Below are 18,462 nucleotides of genomic sequence, written 5' to 3'. Positions count from 1 at the left end.
CCTTGTAAAACAGCATGTCACTCATGCCCTGGTTTCCATGGAATGTAACCTACAGAACTCCTCAGACCAAATGCATAAATTCATCATGGTCAGAGAGATGACCCGAATTAGCTCCAGGCAGAACAGAATGATGCAAAGGCCAACCTGGGGGTATAAATAGGAAAAGCAAGAGGGTCACAAAGTGACTTCCAGAATTTTAGGCCACACAGGTATTCGTAGGACTGTGGTTCACTGTTCTGGGGATGAGAAGGCAGAAATTACAATCCTAGTAGGTTCTTAAATCTCTGGATTGAATGATAAATTCTGAAATCATTGCTAAGGATTCCCTGCACATTCCTTTCCTTCTTTCTCTCTTTTTAAACCTCCATCCCATGCATGTGGAACCCTGAGTGACCTCATGATGGGACTCCAGCACCATGCAAGACGCCCTGGTTAAGGACAGCATTGGCTGATGAGAAGTGGCACTTGTACTTACAAAATCCAGAAATGGGCTGCACTATCTCCAAATGAACCACCAACAACAAAGATTAGGGTTGCTGCAGCCCACGTCCAGTCCCAGAAGACCACCTGCTCCACGCACACCAGCACCCTTGCCAGCGGGTAGGAGGAAGAAGAGTTCATGAAGGGCTATAATTGCAAGCAGCAAAAAGAAATGATTAAAAATACATAAACAACCAGACATTAACTGTGGGTTCTGGACACACCACCTCTGTCTGTTTGATTTTTCTTTTTCTGAGAAGGTTTGGAACTCTTGAGACCCAAGCGCTGGGCACAGCTCTGACTTTCCTAGTCACATAACCTTGAACGATCCCTCGATGACTCTGGGCTCTACCTTCCCAACACAGAACAGGGCCTAGGTCACATGAAACACTGAGCAAGGATTTGTAGAAGGCTTGAACAATAAAAAATCTGCAAAATGAGCACATACCAGGGAATCTCAGAGAATGTGTTCCAGTCTCAACATTCAGCAGGCCTGAGATTTCTTTGTCACAGACTCACGTCCCTGTCATCCTACTCTTCTGCAAGTGTGTCCCAACAGACTCATCTCTTGGTACTCAGGACATTGCTACCTTGCATTTCGTCATCACCATACAGTTTACGACACCCCTCAATCATATCATTTTTTAAAAACACTGATCAATAGAGCTTTTAAAGTCCTATGCAATATTTCACAGGCTATATAAAGAAGTATTTAAATTTTCCTTCCACCGTTGTTTCCTGCTTGATTTCAAGAGTTAAATGAGCAGTTTCCCATGCTTCCTGTCTGGTATGTTTTTCCTCTCCATTAAAATGCTAAAGGTCCCCCCCCACCCCTTTCAGGAGGAAAGAAAGAAATCTTTCCCCTGCAATTTACTTTGGCTTTCTTAAAAGTTGGGCAGGAAAGTCAGTGTAATTCAGGTGGAATCGAAAATGTTCTTGTACAAGTGTGCGCAGAAAGAAAGCCTATAATTTCCGAGCATTCTTTTAGGAAGTTTGTATTCTCTGTTTTCCAGGGAGCCTTTACTTTCCAAGGGAGTATGATCGACATGCCATTACTGAAGCAGGCCCAGAACATTGTCACGCTTGCCACATCCATCAAGGAAAAATGATCTGTTCAATGCAGCTCTCATCAGGTGGGCTGAACATATACAGTGGGTTTCTTAAAGACACACCGTACCACTCAGGGCACCTCGTTAAGCATGCCAGGTTTGGACCTTCCTTGGTCTACAGTTCACGTTAATCACGATTTTTCCCGTTGTTGTCTTACTGGCCAGCTATGCCTCTAAAAATGGACTTTCTTCCTTTGGAGTCCAAATTTATGATTGTATTGTTGTTTATCAATGTATGACGAATATGGGTTTATGATTTCACAGGGAGAGAAAATCAGGGGAAGGATGGGCAGTGAGAGGAAATTAGGTCTTTCATGAAACAGATCTTTCCCAAATGCACATATGCCCTGCACCCTTCTCATGTTGGGAAAGGTTTCCCACGTTATTCATCTCTACAGCCGGCATCACAAATAATTTTAAGAAGGGCCAGGTTTTCAAAGAATAAGAACAAAATTAAGAGTTCCTGTCTATTTCACTGGTAATCTGATAAAACATTATTAATTGTTATATTGGCTTGTAAGATACGTTCTAAAAATACTTTCAAAACTGATTTCTTTAACCTCCATCCCCCAAATGCAACCTCCACACCCTGGAACTGCTCGCCAGTACAGCTCCCGTCCTGGGCGTTGGATGCTTTGGGTCAACCGTTGCCGGCAATTAAAAAATAAATGTGCAGAAACACAAGACCATCCATTCTCCCCTTTATTCTCCCGTTTAACTGTTCGCCATTGAGGCCATTCCCCCTCTGTAAATGTATGGCCGGGACAGGACTCCCTCAGCCATAAACTTGTAGCCTCTCGGAAGACACAAAGCCACGGGGCTGGTGCCTATGGCCCCCTGCAAGATTTGCATCACATTAGAGATGCTGCTCCAGGTCATATGGGTGGTGTGGTTAACGGGCTTAGTAAAGCTGTTTTGAAGAGGTTAACCCAGCTTGTAGTAAGGGTAAATAAACATAACAACCAGCCATTGTTCCCTATTCAGCACGTACTCTTATATTGAAGGCTAAAGGGTATTGAAGCTGCGGAGGATCAACGTGTGCGTGCCCAGAGGACGCCAATGAAGTTTGAAACACCAACAATCAGAGATTTTGTTTCTGTTCCTCATTAAATCATGAGCTTTTGTGTCGAGACTCTGGACCACTGTTCTTTAAGAAATTAACAGAATGGGAAGTTTTAAACTCTACACCAACCTTTTCATGACCTACACAGCAGCGACACTGCTGCTCTTAGACGAACTCCGCGGGGAAGGCTGTTCTGTTTATTTAAATTTGTAAATAGAAAACAGTTGTTTTTCAGTTTCATTTTTCACCTCCTCCTATGCCCTTGTGGCTTATTCTCTCCGTGGCCCCTAGCATGTGCCCCAACCATGGGTCTGCTTTCCCCACCTCTTCCCATTCCTACAGGGAGCCCAAGAGGTGAGTAGAGGTGAAGTTTAGTTACAAGCAGAGGTGCCATTACACCCAAGCCGAGTGGGAAACCCCACCACTGCCATGGGACCCCACCGCCCAGTGCAGGGCAAGGGCAGGACCCTATTCCAACTAGTACTTGGGAGGACCAAACCCAGGCGACATTGGCTCTGGGGAAACATATTCTTGGGACATCAGTATCTCCAAACAGGGGTCCCGAGGAGCCAGATCTTAGGTTGACATGGGACATCAGGCAGGGCCACCTGCTTTGGGCAGTACATCTCCCCTGCCCCAAGCAGCCACCCAGGCCCTTCGTTAGGACCCATCACCCTTCCTCCCTCAGTGGGCAGGAAGGAAGAAGATGGCATGTGGCCACCTTCAGAGGTGATGGGCCGCCCGCTGAGCTGCACATCAGGACCGCAGCAATGGGCAAGGGCAGCAGTTCCCCAGGAGCACCCCAGGCCAGGCAGCTACAGCCGGGAATCATGGACCCCAGTGCCACAGTGGAGACAGAGCATGGGTGTCCACACCCAGTGTCTGCTCAGAACACCGGTGGGAGGACTGCTCAAAAGTCTCTCTCTCTCTCTCTCTCTCTCTCTCTCTCTCTCTCTCTCTCTCTCTCACACACACACACACACACACACACACACACAGGCAGGGCGTCAGAAGAAGCACTGGTCCAGGTAAGCCCTTGGCTGTGAGGGGACACAAGGGCACACATTCTGGTCTCCATGCTGCCATGCAGGCAGCCTCCACACCCACACAGGTGGGCCTCCTCAGGTCAGGCCTTGTGGGAAGCTCTGGCCTCCTCCAAGGGAGTCCCACCTGCCTGGCAGAAGCAACAGGAACTCAGAAACAGCAGCCCTGCAGCCTGGTCTTGGCTTGGGACTAAGAGCAGGGCCTGGCTGGAACTCCTACCCCATTAGCAACAGGCCCATAAGTTCCTAGGTCCTCACCATTGGTGGCCTGCTCACCAGACCCTTGTCCCAAATTTTGTTGTTTAAGTCTCCCCAGCGTGATCTTACTCAACCCAGTGGCCCCCTACAGTAGAATCATGACACTGGGACTGGCCAGAGCCAAATACTGGAACCCAGGTTCCACTCTGAGCAAAGACTCTAATGAGGGCCTCAGAAGAGGGTTGAGTCACAACCCAAGCCCCTTCCTGCCTCTTTTCCCTGACTGACAAACGGAAGGATAAGGAGATACGGAAGATACTGTCACTCTTCCTCCTCCCCGCACTTCTCTGGTGCCAAGGATGAGCAAAGGTGTCACTGGGGAGGGGCAGGCAGCTGAGGGTGGGTAGCGACAACCCCTTTCAGGCACTCCTGATGTGGGCAGTGAGGTCTGCCCAGCTCCTGAGCTGGGAGCTGAGCACAGGAAGAGGACCTTGCAGCTAATCAGATTAATTAAAAACCATACCTGTTTATATTTTGTGTAGCTCCTCACTGCTCCACCATATCACCCCCTTGTTATTAATTCTTGGGGGCTAAATTATGGGTAACACTATTAAAACATTATCAGAACTAATGAGAAACAATTACTTAGAAAATGAGCCAGGACAAGATTGAGTCGAGAACATCGGTGGTGATCGCCGCAGATTAGTTTAATAAATCATCAGGTGCCAGGCAGGACTGACTGCGTGTATGCAAAGCCCGTCACGGGAAAAGGAAATTGAGATATTTTTTTGCATAATTTTTTCATTAATCTCAATAGGACCCGTGTGGTGTAGATTGCTTTATTCCCCTAACACCTTGCCGGAGGGGGGGTGGTGCCCAATAATGTCTTCATTGTTTTACTGAGGTCTTAATGACAATCTGTGACAACCTCATTTTAATGTATAGAGGATTATATCGATACAGTCATGTTTTATTGAAGTGGTCAGGGGAACTCCAATTGGAGCGAGGCACTTCTGTGAGCACAAGTTAGTAAGTTCTGGGGACCTGGGTGCCTTCCCTTCTGATGTCCAAGTTTTGAACTGCCTCAGCCTCAGCCGGCTGCCTTGCCGCCTCTCCTCCAGGGACTGCTGGGGAAGCCGTGTCCTGCAGAATGAAGACTTCACTGCCTCCAATTTGAATTTGAAAGTCACTGGTTGCCTGGCACATTTTGCTGGATAATTGGAACAAACCATGTGGTTGTGTTCCCTCTAAAATAGAAGTGTATTATTGTTCACACCTTTACACCCAATAGTTTTGTAGAAGTTTGAGTAACTGGCTTTCTTCCTTGAAGACGCGAATTTTCTAACGATGCCATATAAGGAGAAGAAAGGATACAGGCTTCTTCATTTGAAGGAGACTCTGCTTTTAGGATTTCAGTTTGCCGTGCAACATGAATCCTCCGTTTTTATTTTTTTTCATTTTCCCCTCTCTAGTAGTAGGAAATCAGTTGTTGGTACAAAGCCCATTATAAATTTCCAACAGGACTTTGTGCAGAGTGGTGCTGGCGAGAGTCACCGGATGGGTCTGTACCGGCAGAGCATGTGCCTCAGGCTTGGGGACACGGACCTCCCCGTGCAGAGCCCCCGCCCCCCACCACGTCTTCGCATTGCCATTCAGAGGGAAAGTAATTACCTGACCCCAACATTTAAATGTTAAATCTTTAGTCTTAGTCTTGCCTTCCGAGCTCTGTTTTGAACTGGGGTCGGGGGAGGGAGTAACTAGGAGAGCGACCAAAATAGAAAGTCAATCACTTTCGGATTCGTAACTTGGTACCTGCAAGCTTGCGCAGTGGGACCCGGCAGCTTTAAGCTGTTTTGAGTCGGTGATTTTTGTCGTTGTTGTTGGTTTGTTTAAATTCCAGTAATAATTTGGCAGCACACCTCCTTCCAAATCAATAAGGATTGCCAACGACACAAAGTGATCTGTAGGGAGGAACCGAGATCCTCCCTGGCGCCTTTTTGTGGAGCCTGTTTGCTGCGATCAAACCGTTCAGCCCGCAGAACATTTAGTTTGAAAAAGTCTTTCGGGACTTTGTGACTATGTCCTTCCTTTTTAGATTTTTTTTCCCTTTTCTTTCTTTGTTTTCCCATTATAAATGATCGACTGGATTTTACTTTCGCTCCTTCCGACGGGAAGGGCACGGCGAGCCTGGGACCCGCGCGCCGCGTGGGAAGGAGGTGCGCTGGTGCGTCCGCGGCGCGCAGTGCGCGGGTCGCGGCCCCATCCGCGAGCCGCCTGCGCGTCCTGGAGGCCTGCGGTCATCGGCTGGCGCGGCCCTCGGGGTGGGCTGCGGGGACCCGTGGAAGCCAGTGGGGCCTCCCCCAGAGAGGCTGCGGTCCCTTGCCGGCCGGCGAGATGCTCGCGTGGAGCTGCGCTCGGGACTCGCGGCCAACGGGGCGTCCGGCCCTGCAGGGCCACAGTGGGGAGCCCGGCGGCCCGGCGGCCAGGACTTCGGCCCCGCTCACTCACCCGCCCGCCCGCCGCGGGCCGCCCGGAGCCTGCGAGCTTGTCGCGCAGCCCCGCTGTAATGGTGGCAGATCAAAGGCTGCCCCGTGTCCCCGCGGAGCCAGGGACAATCCCGCGCCTTTGTGCGCTGTTGCTAGGAGCCGGAGAAACTAAGAGAAAGTGTCAGGAGCATGTTAATCAGACTCGTTACAGTGTAACAATAACGTCTCTCTCGGGTCTCCCAGGCCCCGCGCACCCCAGCGCACCCCGCTCACAGGCCGGACACCTGCGTGGGGCCCTCGCGCCCGCCCTGAGCACCGACCGCCCCTGTGTCCCTCCAGCCCCGAAATCGACCCTGGACCAAGCGCAATGACGAGGTCCGAGAGACCGTGCAAGTGCCAGGAACATCTCCCGGTGGTGGTCCCCGCGATCCAGGCGCGGTTAACCTGGACTGCTGGAAGCTGGCAAGGTGGCCCAAGGGAGGTGCGGGAAGGTAGAGTCCCATGGCTTCGCTTCTCACTCGCGGAGCTGGATTGCTCACGTTACTCAGATACAATGTTTGAATCAAGAGAAAAAGGAGCCTTGCATTTCAGAGAACTTTTTGCTTAAGCGTTTCCCTGCCTATGTCTATTCGTCTTGCACATCCATGGAGGATACCATCAATGACCATCCCCAGTTTAAGAAAGAAAAAAGAAAAACTTTGTCAAGATCTGTCAGCAAATCAAGATTTCTCTGAACTTTTCCCAAGGAATCACTTCATTGGCTCTTTTAGTCATTCCACAAACACCTGTTGAGTAGACTGGGTATCACACAGTTCCCTGAATATCATAGGATTTGCCCCAGATGAACTTTTCTTTTAAAATTAAAAATGGCTTTGCTGGCCAGGTGCCTGGAGCTTGGAACAGGACTGCAATCTCAGCTACTCAGGAGGCTGAGGCAGGAGGATCACAAGTTTGAGGCCAACCTGGACAATTTAGCAACACCCTGTCTCAAAATGGGGGAGGGGAAGGATGGGCTGAGGATGTAGCTCAGTGGTAAAGGGCCCTTGGGTTCAATCCCCATGCCATAAATAAATAAATGCCTTTGTGGAAGTGAAGGGAGGGGCAAGGCTGTAAAATAAAGTCCAGTGTTAAAACAAAAATGCCATGGGCTACAATCGTGGCAATAACAATAGGTGTGAATTAAGAATTTTAAATGTTTGGAAAACTGTAAGTCATATGCTTTGCAGCCTGTCTGGTTTTCTCCTCTTTCATCTCCTTGTCCCCTCCTTTTCGCCAGCCTGAGGTCTGACAGCATCTCAGAGTTACTGCAGGAACCCACTCAGTCTTGGCCCTTCCCCCCCTTCCCCTGCTGAACCATACAACAGGAATTAGAAAGTGTGCTCAGGCTCAGGGCAGAGGGTGGCCAGGGAGAGGTGATTTTCTCCTACATGACTTCTGTTCACGCAGCAGGAATGTTACTAAGGAGCCAGACTTCCAGAGTAGATCTGCTGTACCCTAAGTCAAAGATAAAGCTTGCAGTTCCTAGAAGGGGTAGAACCCACCTCTTAGATCACCTGCGCTTACCTGCTGACCCAGGAAGGCCCCTCTAACTGTAGAAGGCTTCTCCATTGATCACCATCCATTCTCATGCACTGCTGTGTGCAAAGTGTAATCATACAGAAAACTGGACATATTCCCAGAGGCTAGAGTCCTGGGCCTGGAAAGAACTTTAGAGATTCCTTTCATTACATAAATAAGAGAGCTAATCGACTGAAAACTCCATCTTATGAAAGGCAAGGGGGAACCAAACAATGGCTATGTCACAATAGCTAAAATATCTGCTATGAGGGGGAACTCAGGAAAAAGAAGATAGATTTTTTTTTTCTTGGTCTACATAATGCCAAATAGCTGGCTTGGCTGTTTGATTTTGTTTTATTTTTAGACAATGAATCAAATTGCCTTAGTTATTCAGACACACTAATAGAATCAAGAGAAAAAGGAACATTCAGTTTCAGATAGCTTCATGTGGATGGTTTCTTCAGAGGAAGGCACACTCTAGGCATCTGGCTTAATATCTAAACAGGAGGAAGGCAGGAGGAATCTTCTGAGTTCCAGAAAGGGAAGAACACAAAAACCAACATGAATTTCTGGCTTAGATTTTCTGGGAGAATTATGCTAATAATCTTGACTACCAGATGAGGACAGGCGCACATCCATTTTCCACACTGGGTTTTCAGGAGCTGTAATTCCTGCAGTAGCTTCTATGGAAGCTCTGTGAGGCTTCTCCCAGGCTGGCCTGCAGGAGCTCCAACACTGTGACAGCATTGGCAACCTCAAAGGGTGTCACCATGTAGCTGGGCTGTGTTGTCTGCTGCTATAACCACACAGATATTTTGCAAAGCCCTTGCACAAGCTGCAAGCCTGTGGGCAGACAGTGTCACACCCTGAGACTCCTAACCAGTAAGACACACTGTGTTCTGTGAGGTTTCCCCAGAACCCCAGAGTCACCTTGCTGGGCTTTCCTCAGTCCTCCCAAGCCCAGGGCTGAATGTCGTTGTAGTACTTGTTTAGATATGTGTGCCGCCCCAGACAGTGCAGATTTCCTGAATATTGGACATTGTCATGGATTCTGATCCCTCTCCTTCTCTCACTTCTCACCCCCAACACAGATTGCTGAAAGTGTGTTCATTAAAGTCAGGAACTCTTTCCCCACCACACTTGATCCTGTCTCTCCAACTAACAGGTTATGTTACATTTGGACAAGCCATTTATTCTCTCTGGTCATCAGTTTCTTCAACTATACAAATAATAATCCCTAATTCCAAGAGTTGCCATGAAGATGTAGTACTCTTGGAGATGGTACCACCCAGATGGCCCTCCAAGGATCCCCACTTGCCCGGCTGGGGAGATGGAGTGGGCAGGCAGCAGACAGTCCACAGCTCCTACAGCATCTGTCTCAGCTGTCTTGCCTGAGGCCAATCCCTTCCCTGGATGGCCTGCATCAGGGATGAACAGGAATGATGAGGTAGGGACGTAAAGACCCAGCTGTTTGGTCCAGATGTGGGACACACTAACAAATTGTATATGTTCCAGAGCTCCCAGTAAGGTTGACCAAGACTGGTGGGTCTGTTCCTTCACCCCAATCCTGATTCCTTCTCCTTCCTTTCCTGGGCATTGATCTTTAATATCTCTCACCCTAATGTCTATGCATCTGCTCCTGTAAAGCCTATACTATAAAATAATTAAATGAACTATTGTATTTTAAAGCACTTAATTACAGTGGCACACACCTGTAATTTCAGCTACTTAGGAAGTTGAGGCAGGAGGATTACAAGTTCAAGGCTAGTCTGGGGCAAATGATCAAGACCCTATTTCAAATTTAATATTAAAAAAGAGTTAGGGGTATAGCTCAGTGACATAGCCCTTGCCTATATCAATGTTGGCTATATCAATCCCCAACACCTCAAAAAAAGTTAAAATGGTAAATTTTATGTGTATTTTACCAGTTTTTAAAAGAAGAATGAATGTGAACTAAAGATAAAATGAAACTAATAAATAATTATAGTATTTTTTAAAAGCACCTAGCATCCTTCTTGGCACATAACAGATACTCTACACAGAGGCCAGATTACTTCCATACAGATCCTGACCTCACAATGCAGCAGAGGATAGGAATCCCACAGCAGCAAAGCTGCCTGAAAGAGCATTTCTATGAAGTGAACTCCCTGTCCTCATTTAAGTGAAAGGTCTGTTGTTCAGAAAAACATGTTGGTGGGGTGAATGCCCTGGATACAGACACACTCGGCAGCCACAAGCATTCCAGAAGAGTTTTGTGACTCTGTTGTTGGTGTGAAGAATGTCCTGGGGGTGGGGAGGGGCTGGGTTGTGGCTCAGTGATAAAGCACTCACCTAGCATGTGTGAGGCACTGGGTTCGATCCTCACACCACATAAAAATAAATAAATAAATAAATATAAAGGTATTGTATACAACTATATATACATATATATATATAGATAGATAGATAGATATAGATATAGGTAGATAGATAGTTTGGTTTATAGTTTAGAAATCTAGCTTTCTAATCATGTGAGCTGCCTGCAGGACATTGGGCAATCCTTCATTTACTGTGAACTTGGCACGAGGTATTTATTTACTGGAGAGACCCTGAGTGCAGATGACAGCTAATATATATAATATTTTATATAATATATATATTATATATTATAAATATATATTATATATATATATATATAATATATTTATATATATATAATCTCCTGGCCCTGGCTAGGCATGCAGCTCTGTGGCAAACACTTGCCTTCCATGTTTGAAACCCCGGATTTAATCCCCAACATCTCACACACACACACCACAAAGAAATCTAGCCTCATCGCTGGACTATGGAAATGTCTCTGTGCTGCAGATGTTTTGACTATAAACTCTTTTATAAAGTCCTTGATTTTGTAGACAACAAAGCCCAGGGGGGATTATGCAGTACCAACTCCTAGCTGGAGGGGGCACTGTGCACACAGAAAAATACACGGCTAGGGCACTCTGGGAGTTGTGCAACTACTGACCCCATTAGGGGACTTGCCCAAGGTCATGCTGCTAACCAAACCAAGTCTACAACTCAGGTTTCCAGATTTCCTCCATTAAGCCACACCTCATCCCAGGACTCCTCAGATTCATGGTCCCACAGTAATATCTCCACTTTGATTCTGTGGAGAGAGGAAGCTCCGAGTGAACTTTAAGAAAGAATGAGGCAAACAGTGGAGCCTCCTTCAGCACTGCCTCCCTCAGGGACAGGGTCTGTGCCCAGCAGAGAAAGCTGAGCTTTCATTCCCAGGTGAATACAGACCCTAGCAAATTTTGCAGGATTTTCCACAGAGGCTGGTTGGAATGACTGGAGAATGTCTTGGGTTGGCTAAGAAAGAAGTCCCAGGAGAGGGATAAAGAGGCAGGACACAGACAGACGTCAAGGACAGTAGAAAGGCCACAGCAGCCTCTTGTCTCGCCCGCCCGGCTCTCAGGGCCATCTGTGCTCTGCTCTCAGGCTGCTTCCTCTTCCTTTAACCCTCAATTTTACCTTCTCTTCCCTCCCCCTTCCCAATTTCAGAAGCAAAAATAACCAATGGAGGAAAGAAAACAACAAAATTAGGGGGGAAAAATCCCCTAAGTCTGTGCCCATGTTTTGGAGGGAAATCTAGCTTTCTAATCATGGAGCTGCCTGCGGGACGTTGGGCAATCCTTCATTTACTGTGAACTTGGCACGAGGTGTTTATTATGCCCATTTTACTGGAGAGACCCTGAGTGCAGACGACAGCTAATGTTGTACTTTGGGAATCAAAGTAGAAATGTCAATGAGGCTGCTAATTATTTAGTAAATTAAATATTGCTGCCAGCGTGCTCTTCTAATGCCCTACGTCTGATCATGCTGTCTTAATGCAAAGCCAACATTCAGATTCTATTTAGGCAATCAACAAGATGGCAAATTCGTTATTGGTTCTTTCCGTTTTAGTAGAAGATATTTGAGTATGCGGCTTGAGACTCTTGTGGGAGTCTGGAGTGATACTTATGAAGGTAAAGTTTAACTTGAGTTTGAAGACATAAATTTATAAAATAGCAAATTTATATATTTGTTATCACATTATTTATAACTTACAAAATATAAATTTTATATATTAATGTCATTGCATTATTTATGATGTAACACATAAAATTAGATTTCTATTTTTTTCTTATGCCTTTTGGGGCGTGTTACTAGAAATGCAACAACAAATAATTATAAAAACCATTATTTTCAGACTATGATAAGCATTCCATTTTCGGAGGTGACTCCCAAAAGATTCTTGTTATAACTTTGCCTTATGAAAACCTTGTTTTAAAAGGATGCATCTTTGTATCAGCTAGGGAACTTGAAGTTGTGGAATATATTTATGAACATATTTAAAGTAAATATTTTCAAAATAAATAGCAAGCGATTGGTCATGAATTTGCATGCACCGCCTCTGAAAAGCAGCACATTTTGAAGAGGTCTGTTGAAACCCTCCACTGGCCTTTCCCTTCATTCTTAAAAGGCATGTGGGTTCGATTAGCTCTCAAAAAAGAGAGTGTTTTCATAGCCTCCGGTACAGCGTTTATAAAAATTGTGATGATTTCAGGGACTGCACCTTCATTTTTTGAATTTTCAAAACTTGTCCCTTTTTACTCTTATTTTCTTTCAACAAAACAAAGACCGAAAGACCCCTTTAAGAAATTTTATCCATTCTCACAGAGCCCCAGTTTGTTGACCTTCAGGCCACAGAGTAAAACCTTTCTTTTAAGTCAAGCATTCCCCATTGGGAAGCACTCCAGCTTTTTCTTTTTATGAGGAATTTTAACTGCTGGACTTAATTTAATTATTGTATTTTGTACTTACTCCCAGAAGCCCCAGGGCAGGAGCTTTGCTTTTTTCGAAACTTTCAAATAAATATCTTTAGAAATGCACATTTCTGATGGCAGTGTTATTTCTTTGACTTGTCTTCTGATCCAAATCCCAAACATGGGCCTTTCAATTTCCTGACTTCCACACGGGTGGGTTTCCACCTTCGCACCTCTTTGCCAGGCCAGCCTTGGGGAGGGGAGCAGGCAGGCTGGCAGGCATTGAGGTCCAGAGAGTAGCTGTCCAGGCTTCTTAACAGGAAAAGAAAAACCGTCTCCATCGTGGACCGGCATTTTATACACAAGCTGGATCTGGGGACATGGAGTTTAATGAGAAGATCTCCTAGGTAGACGTTGCAAGGAAATGAGGGGATGCTGTCCCCGTGACTGTGACTGCCTCTGAGGAGTTTCTATAAGGTGCCCCCCATCCACCGCCCCTCCCTCACCCCAAGGAGGCACATCGCAAACACACGGGGGGCGGGGGGCGGGGAGTTGTCATCCCAAGCTAAAAGCCATGATTCAATATCTTTATTTCTCATCTATCTTTATGTATACCAATTCCTATCTGAGCCTTTTAATTTCAATCTTTTGAGGTTTTTTTCCACTACATCCAGACTCTCAAAGGTGAAAAATAAATCTGTGTTTTGTAACTGACTTAAAATTCACTTAGGAATATTGAAATGCACAAGATCTGCCTAAAATACTTTGTGGGGGTTAAGTCACTTATGAAGTGGATTAAGGACTTCTGTGACCTCTGACTTTAGGAAGAAGAGGATTCTAAACAGAATTATCTGCAAAGTGGATTGGATTTCCTTGTTTACTTTTATTTAAAATTTTAAATTTTAGAAATCACATCATGTTGGAGCCAAAGAAGGGCTTTCAAAGAGATCATCTGGGGCAATGGGCTGCACCCTGTCTGCGTTCTAGAATTGCCTGGTAGAGTGAGGAGGGCACCTGCAGACCCTACTACTGTGCTGGGGAGGCTCAAATCCTTGAGCCCAGGAATTCAGCACCAGCCTGCACAACAACAACAAAAAGAATGATCTGGTGGGCTTTCCATAGCTGCCAATATCCAGGACCCACCCTAGATTAATTAAACCAGACTGGAGCACCACCCATCATTTCGCAGATTAAAGAGAGAAACAAGCAAAATTCAGAACCTTCAAAGATGGAATGTGGCTTTGCATTAGGAGTAGCATGATTGGGAACTCCCAGCTCTACAGAAGCTTAAGAAGCAAACTTCAAAAAGTTTCCATAATGATGTGTTGGGCCACACGAATTGATTCTACAAGTAAAAGAATTGAAGAATTTCTCCCTCGTGACCTAATTTCTCGTTTTATATACGTTCACATCCCTGGCTGATGGCAGAGGGGCTGGAAATGGTCATTGTCTTGAAAGGTCTCACAATCATTTTTCAAACTCAGGCACCCTTCTATGGGTGGCTGTGCTCCCATAAACTTCCTGAAAACTCTGGCCAACTGGTGATATAATTGAGCTTCGTGGTTACTATTCTGTGAATTTTTTTGGCTTGTGTGTATTTAAAATGTATATAGAAAAAGCAGTATTTGCCCCAGTGTCCACTAACGCTGTCAGATCACCTTTTTTGTTGTTGTTGTTTTTATACTGGAGATTGAACCCAGGAATGCTTAACCACTGAGCCACATCCACAGCCCTTTTTATTTTTTATTTTGAGATAGGGTCTCACTGAATTGCTTAGGGCCTCAATGATAAATAGCTGAGGCTGGCCTTGAACTTGCAATCTTCCCACTTTGGCCTCCGGATTACAGGTGTGTGCCACCACGCGGGGCTGTCAAGCCATTTGTGAACTGTTGAACTCTACACTGGCCTGTTTTGTTTGTTTTGATTTTTAAATGGAAGCAAAAGCCAGGTGTGATGGCACACACCTGTAGTCTCAGTGGCTCCGGAGGCTGAGGCAAGAGGAATACAAGTTCAAAGCCAGACTCAGCAATTTAGCAAAAGTCTATTTCAAATAAATAAATAATAAAAAGGGGACTGGGGATGTAGCTCAGCGGAAAGCACCCCTGGGTTAATTCCCCAGTACTGGGGGGAAAAAAAGGCAGACACCATGCGGGGAGGGTGATCCACGTCCACAGTTCAGGGATCCTCTGGAAGGGTCTCGAGACAGCAAAAGGCCATGGGAAGAGCAGGCTGCTTCTTGAGACTCAGCAGACTTTGAGCCATCCTGGCAAACAGCATGCCCTTGCCCACCTCCCCAGCCCTTCCCCGCCAGGGCTGGCCTGCTTGTAGGCAAAGGGGGCTTCAGTTATTTTGACTGCAGGGCCTGGTCCTGGGCTGGCTGTTCTCTCAGGCCCTGAACCTCCCGGGAGAGGTCCAGGAAGCTTTGATCAAAATTATTTGCCTTGGGCTAAGAGACCTCGGGTTGGCCACTCCTGGATCACCCTAATAAGGCCGGGACCTAGGATCACAGATGAGAACCTCTTGTTCTTTTTCTTTTTTTTAGCAAAGGGAATGCTGAGATGCAAGGACTCCAACTATAGGGTTACTACTAGGAGAGGGTAAGTGAAAACACAGTGGATCTGTGAAGAAGAATACCTTCGACCCTCTACTAGGAGCCTGGGATAAGGAGCAGGACTTCACTGTGTTTGTGGCTGGCTAGGAGGGCCACCCGGAGGCACCCAAGGCCCCTGGTTAGTCATTCCAATGGATGTGAAAACAGGTGGGCAGTTGAGCCTCCTTATTCTACTTTCCTCCAAGTTCGAATTCTCTTCATTATCTTTTAAAACATGCAAATTAGTCAAGGACCTAGCGACCAGCTCTGAGGCAAAAAAAAATGCAGGGGAGGGGGAAGGGAGAGAAGACTTTCAAAAGTGTCTTAGAGAAAGATTCTCATGTAGCCATTAAAAAGAATGTTTGTAAAAAAGATTAGAAATATTTAAAGTTAATGAAATACTGAATTTGGCTGTTTGGTTATTTCCCTCATAGTCTGGGTTTTTTATACTTCCCTCTACCCTCCACATGGACACAGTGAACATACATCACTATGATAATTAAAAAATAAGATAAATACTAAAACAAGGAAATGCAAGTAGATGTGGCTTTGGAGTTTCCATCTTTCCTAAGATGGACATTGATAAGTTTTTGGTTTTGTTTTTGATACTGGGGATTGAACCGAGGGGTGCCACATTCCCAGTCCTTTTTATTTTTTCTTTTGAGACAGGGTCCCACTAAATTGCTGACGCTGGCCTTGAACTTGCAATCCTCCTGCTGGGATTACAGATGTGCACTACTCGCCCAGCTAGCTGTAGACTGGTTTTGTTTGTTTGTTTGTTTTTGGAACTGAGGATGTACAGGGTCTCACTGAGTTGCTTAGTACTTGCTTTTGCTGAGGCTGGCTTTGAACTCACATTCTCCTGCCTTAGCCTCCTGAGCCGCTGGGATTACAGGCATGTGCCACTGCGCCTAGCTAGCTGTAAATTTTAAAATCAGAAAAATGGCCAAATGCAGTGACGCATGCCTGTATTCACGGCCACTTGGGAGGCTGAGGCAGGAGGATTGCAAGTTTGGAGGCAGCCTCAGCAAATTATCAAGGGTTCAATCGCCAGTACCAAATTTAAAAAAAAATTAAAAGCTAAATCGGAAAAAATGTTAACATTTCATCTCATTGTTGCTGTAAATAAGAATAAGTATCTGTGAGGAAAACGAGTCAAGCTTAAAGTCAGAATTTGAGGGATACCTAAAGACACCAGAACTTTTTCCCCGCATTATTATTACAGGAGTCATCAGAAGGCGGACTGGAGAAAATTGAAGACAAGCATATAAGGGTTTTCACCATAAAATTAATTCATCATTATTTGAGTGAGACCCTCCAAGGATCCGCGCTCAGGAGACGAGGGGGCGGGGCTACAGTCCTCTTGGAAGTGACTTGACAAGCGCCAGCAGAATCGTCATTCTCTTCATATCTGCATCTGGGGATGTATCCTAAGGAAATGCTCTGATTCTAGATAGAGAGAAAGGCTCATTCACACTCACGACCTTATTCACAATTGTACAGAGGAAGGGGCGTTGACTTGATGGAATATTAGGTAGCCACGAAAGGCGTTCTCCCGGAGATGAGAAGAAAATGCTGCGAATACTAAGTTTAGCCAGGCACGGTGGCGCAGGCCTATGGTGGCTCCGGAGGCTGAGGCAGGAGGATCCTAAGTTCAAAGCCAGCCTCAGCAACTTAGGAAGGCCCTGTACAATTCAGTGAGTCAGGGTCTCACTAAAAAATAAAAAATTAAAATTAAATAATAAAATTAAAAATAAAAAAGGCTGGGGAAGTGGCTCTGTCATTAAGCTCCCTTGTGGTCAATACCTGAGGGGAGGGAGAGACAGGAAAGACAAAAGAAAGCAGGGGCTGGGGACACAGCTCAGTTGGTAGAACCCATGCACAAGACCCTGGGTTAGATCCCCAGCACCACCTCCAAAAAAAAAAAAAAAAAAAAACCCACAGATCTAAGCTGCATATGCAGAGTCTAGGGCTCCTGCCTGGCTCTATACTTCATAGGTGTGTGACCTGAACTTGGCAGTGGTGTCCCTGGGCCCAGTTTTCCGACTGAAATGACTTAACACATGCAAAGAACAGTGCCTGTCCCATATTGCGCCCTTGACAAATGTAAGCTGCTGTTATTATTGCAGTGTGATTATGACCAGGTTTAAAAGAAAACTGTTGCAATGATTGTGTTTGGATGATGGCACTGCTGGGGATTTTTAATTTTTTCTTCTTTTTACCTTTTCGTTGTCCAAATTTTTCATTAAATTGTCAATTTATTCAAAAACTAAGTTGGAGCTCATCACAAATAAAGGTCTATTGAAACATTGCTTTTGTTTACGGTGGAATATGCCTAAAAGACCCTGAGTACAGAGAGCCCCAGAGGAGATCTGGAACGCACAGCTGCCGGGACCCTGGGCATTCGGGCCCCTTCTGCCTCCACTGGAGGGTCACCTTGCCCAGGGAAAGATGGTGCAGCTGTGCTACTCATAGTGGCCTCACTGGCCAGTGTCCCCTCTCTTACCCCCACCCCCCTCCCTGCAGCTTCTTGGAAAGAGCTTCTTCGCCTTTCTCTACACAGATGTGACTCATGAATGTCCTCAGTAGTGACAGGGAACTAGGAAAGCAGCGGGGGTGTTCTAGAGGTGCAGGCTGGCAGTATCTCAGCAGTGGGGAGGCCAATCCTGAGAAGCTTGCCTGAGCCCCGCTCTCCCTGGGCCCTCCTCCCAGGATCCGCTCTGTTTACACACCTGCACCCAGGGCCTGCGGTTCTCTGTCGTGTGGGGGTGGCTCCCTGACCATTTGTGGGACCTTCCTGCTTCCAGGCAGCCTGCTACAGGAAAGCCTTCAAAGCGGTTCAGAAGCCCAGTGTGCACTGTCATCACTTAACACTGGTAGGCGGCCACAGGACCAGCGGGAATGAAGCAGCCCTGCCCCACAGGGAGGGAGCCCAGCGCTTCCCAACCAGCTCGCCACCAAAAGGTCTTTCCCTAAGGTCTTTCCCTAACTTTAACCATTAGCTGTGACCCCAGGGTGACCAAGGCCCTCCCCCAAAGTAAAACAGGAATGAAACGACTTCACAATTGGACTTCATCACACAGCACTGTGGGAAGGGTACTGAGTGGTTGTGACCTCAAGTAATCTAGCATCATTTTTTGGTAGAACGGACA

At 46.3% G+C, this 18,462-nt stretch overlaps 1 protein-coding gene across 7 annotated transcripts in view; it reads left to right on the top strand.

The window, feature by feature from the left end:
* The window catches only part of Clybl (citramalyl-CoA lyase), a 239,581-nt gene extending 221,988 nt beyond the window's left edge, over positions 1-17,593 (top strand). For 4 of the 7 annotated variants that reach the window (XM_058582753.1, XM_058582750.1, XM_058582754.1 and 1 more), the window contains 2 exons: positions 1,494-1,613; positions 2,594-2,721. In XM_058582753.1, coding sequence (XP_058438736.1) covers positions 1,494-1,589 — 96 coding nt within the window. In that variant the 3' untranslated portion in view covers positions 1,590-1,613; positions 2,594-2,721. Of the gene's footprint in view, positions 1-1,493; positions 1,614-2,573; positions 2,722-15,262; positions 15,543-16,535 lie in introns of those variants that run through there. The other 3 variants (XR_009227841.1, XM_058582752.1, XM_058582751.1) reach the window with 3 other exon arrangements.
* Positions 17,594-18,462: the final 869 nt, after the last annotated feature.

The sequence above is a fragment of the Marmota monax genome, unplaced genomic scaffold (genome assembly GCF_021218885.2).
Source record: "Marmota monax isolate L192 unplaced genomic scaffold, Marmota_monax_Labrador192_F-V1.1 WCK01_AAM20220418_F8-fsc00026, whole genome shotgun sequence".
NCBI classification, from domain to species: domain Eukaryota; kingdom Metazoa; phylum Chordata; class Mammalia; order Rodentia; family Sciuridae; genus Marmota; species Marmota monax.
This window is presented reverse-complemented; position numbering and strand designations above follow the sequence as displayed.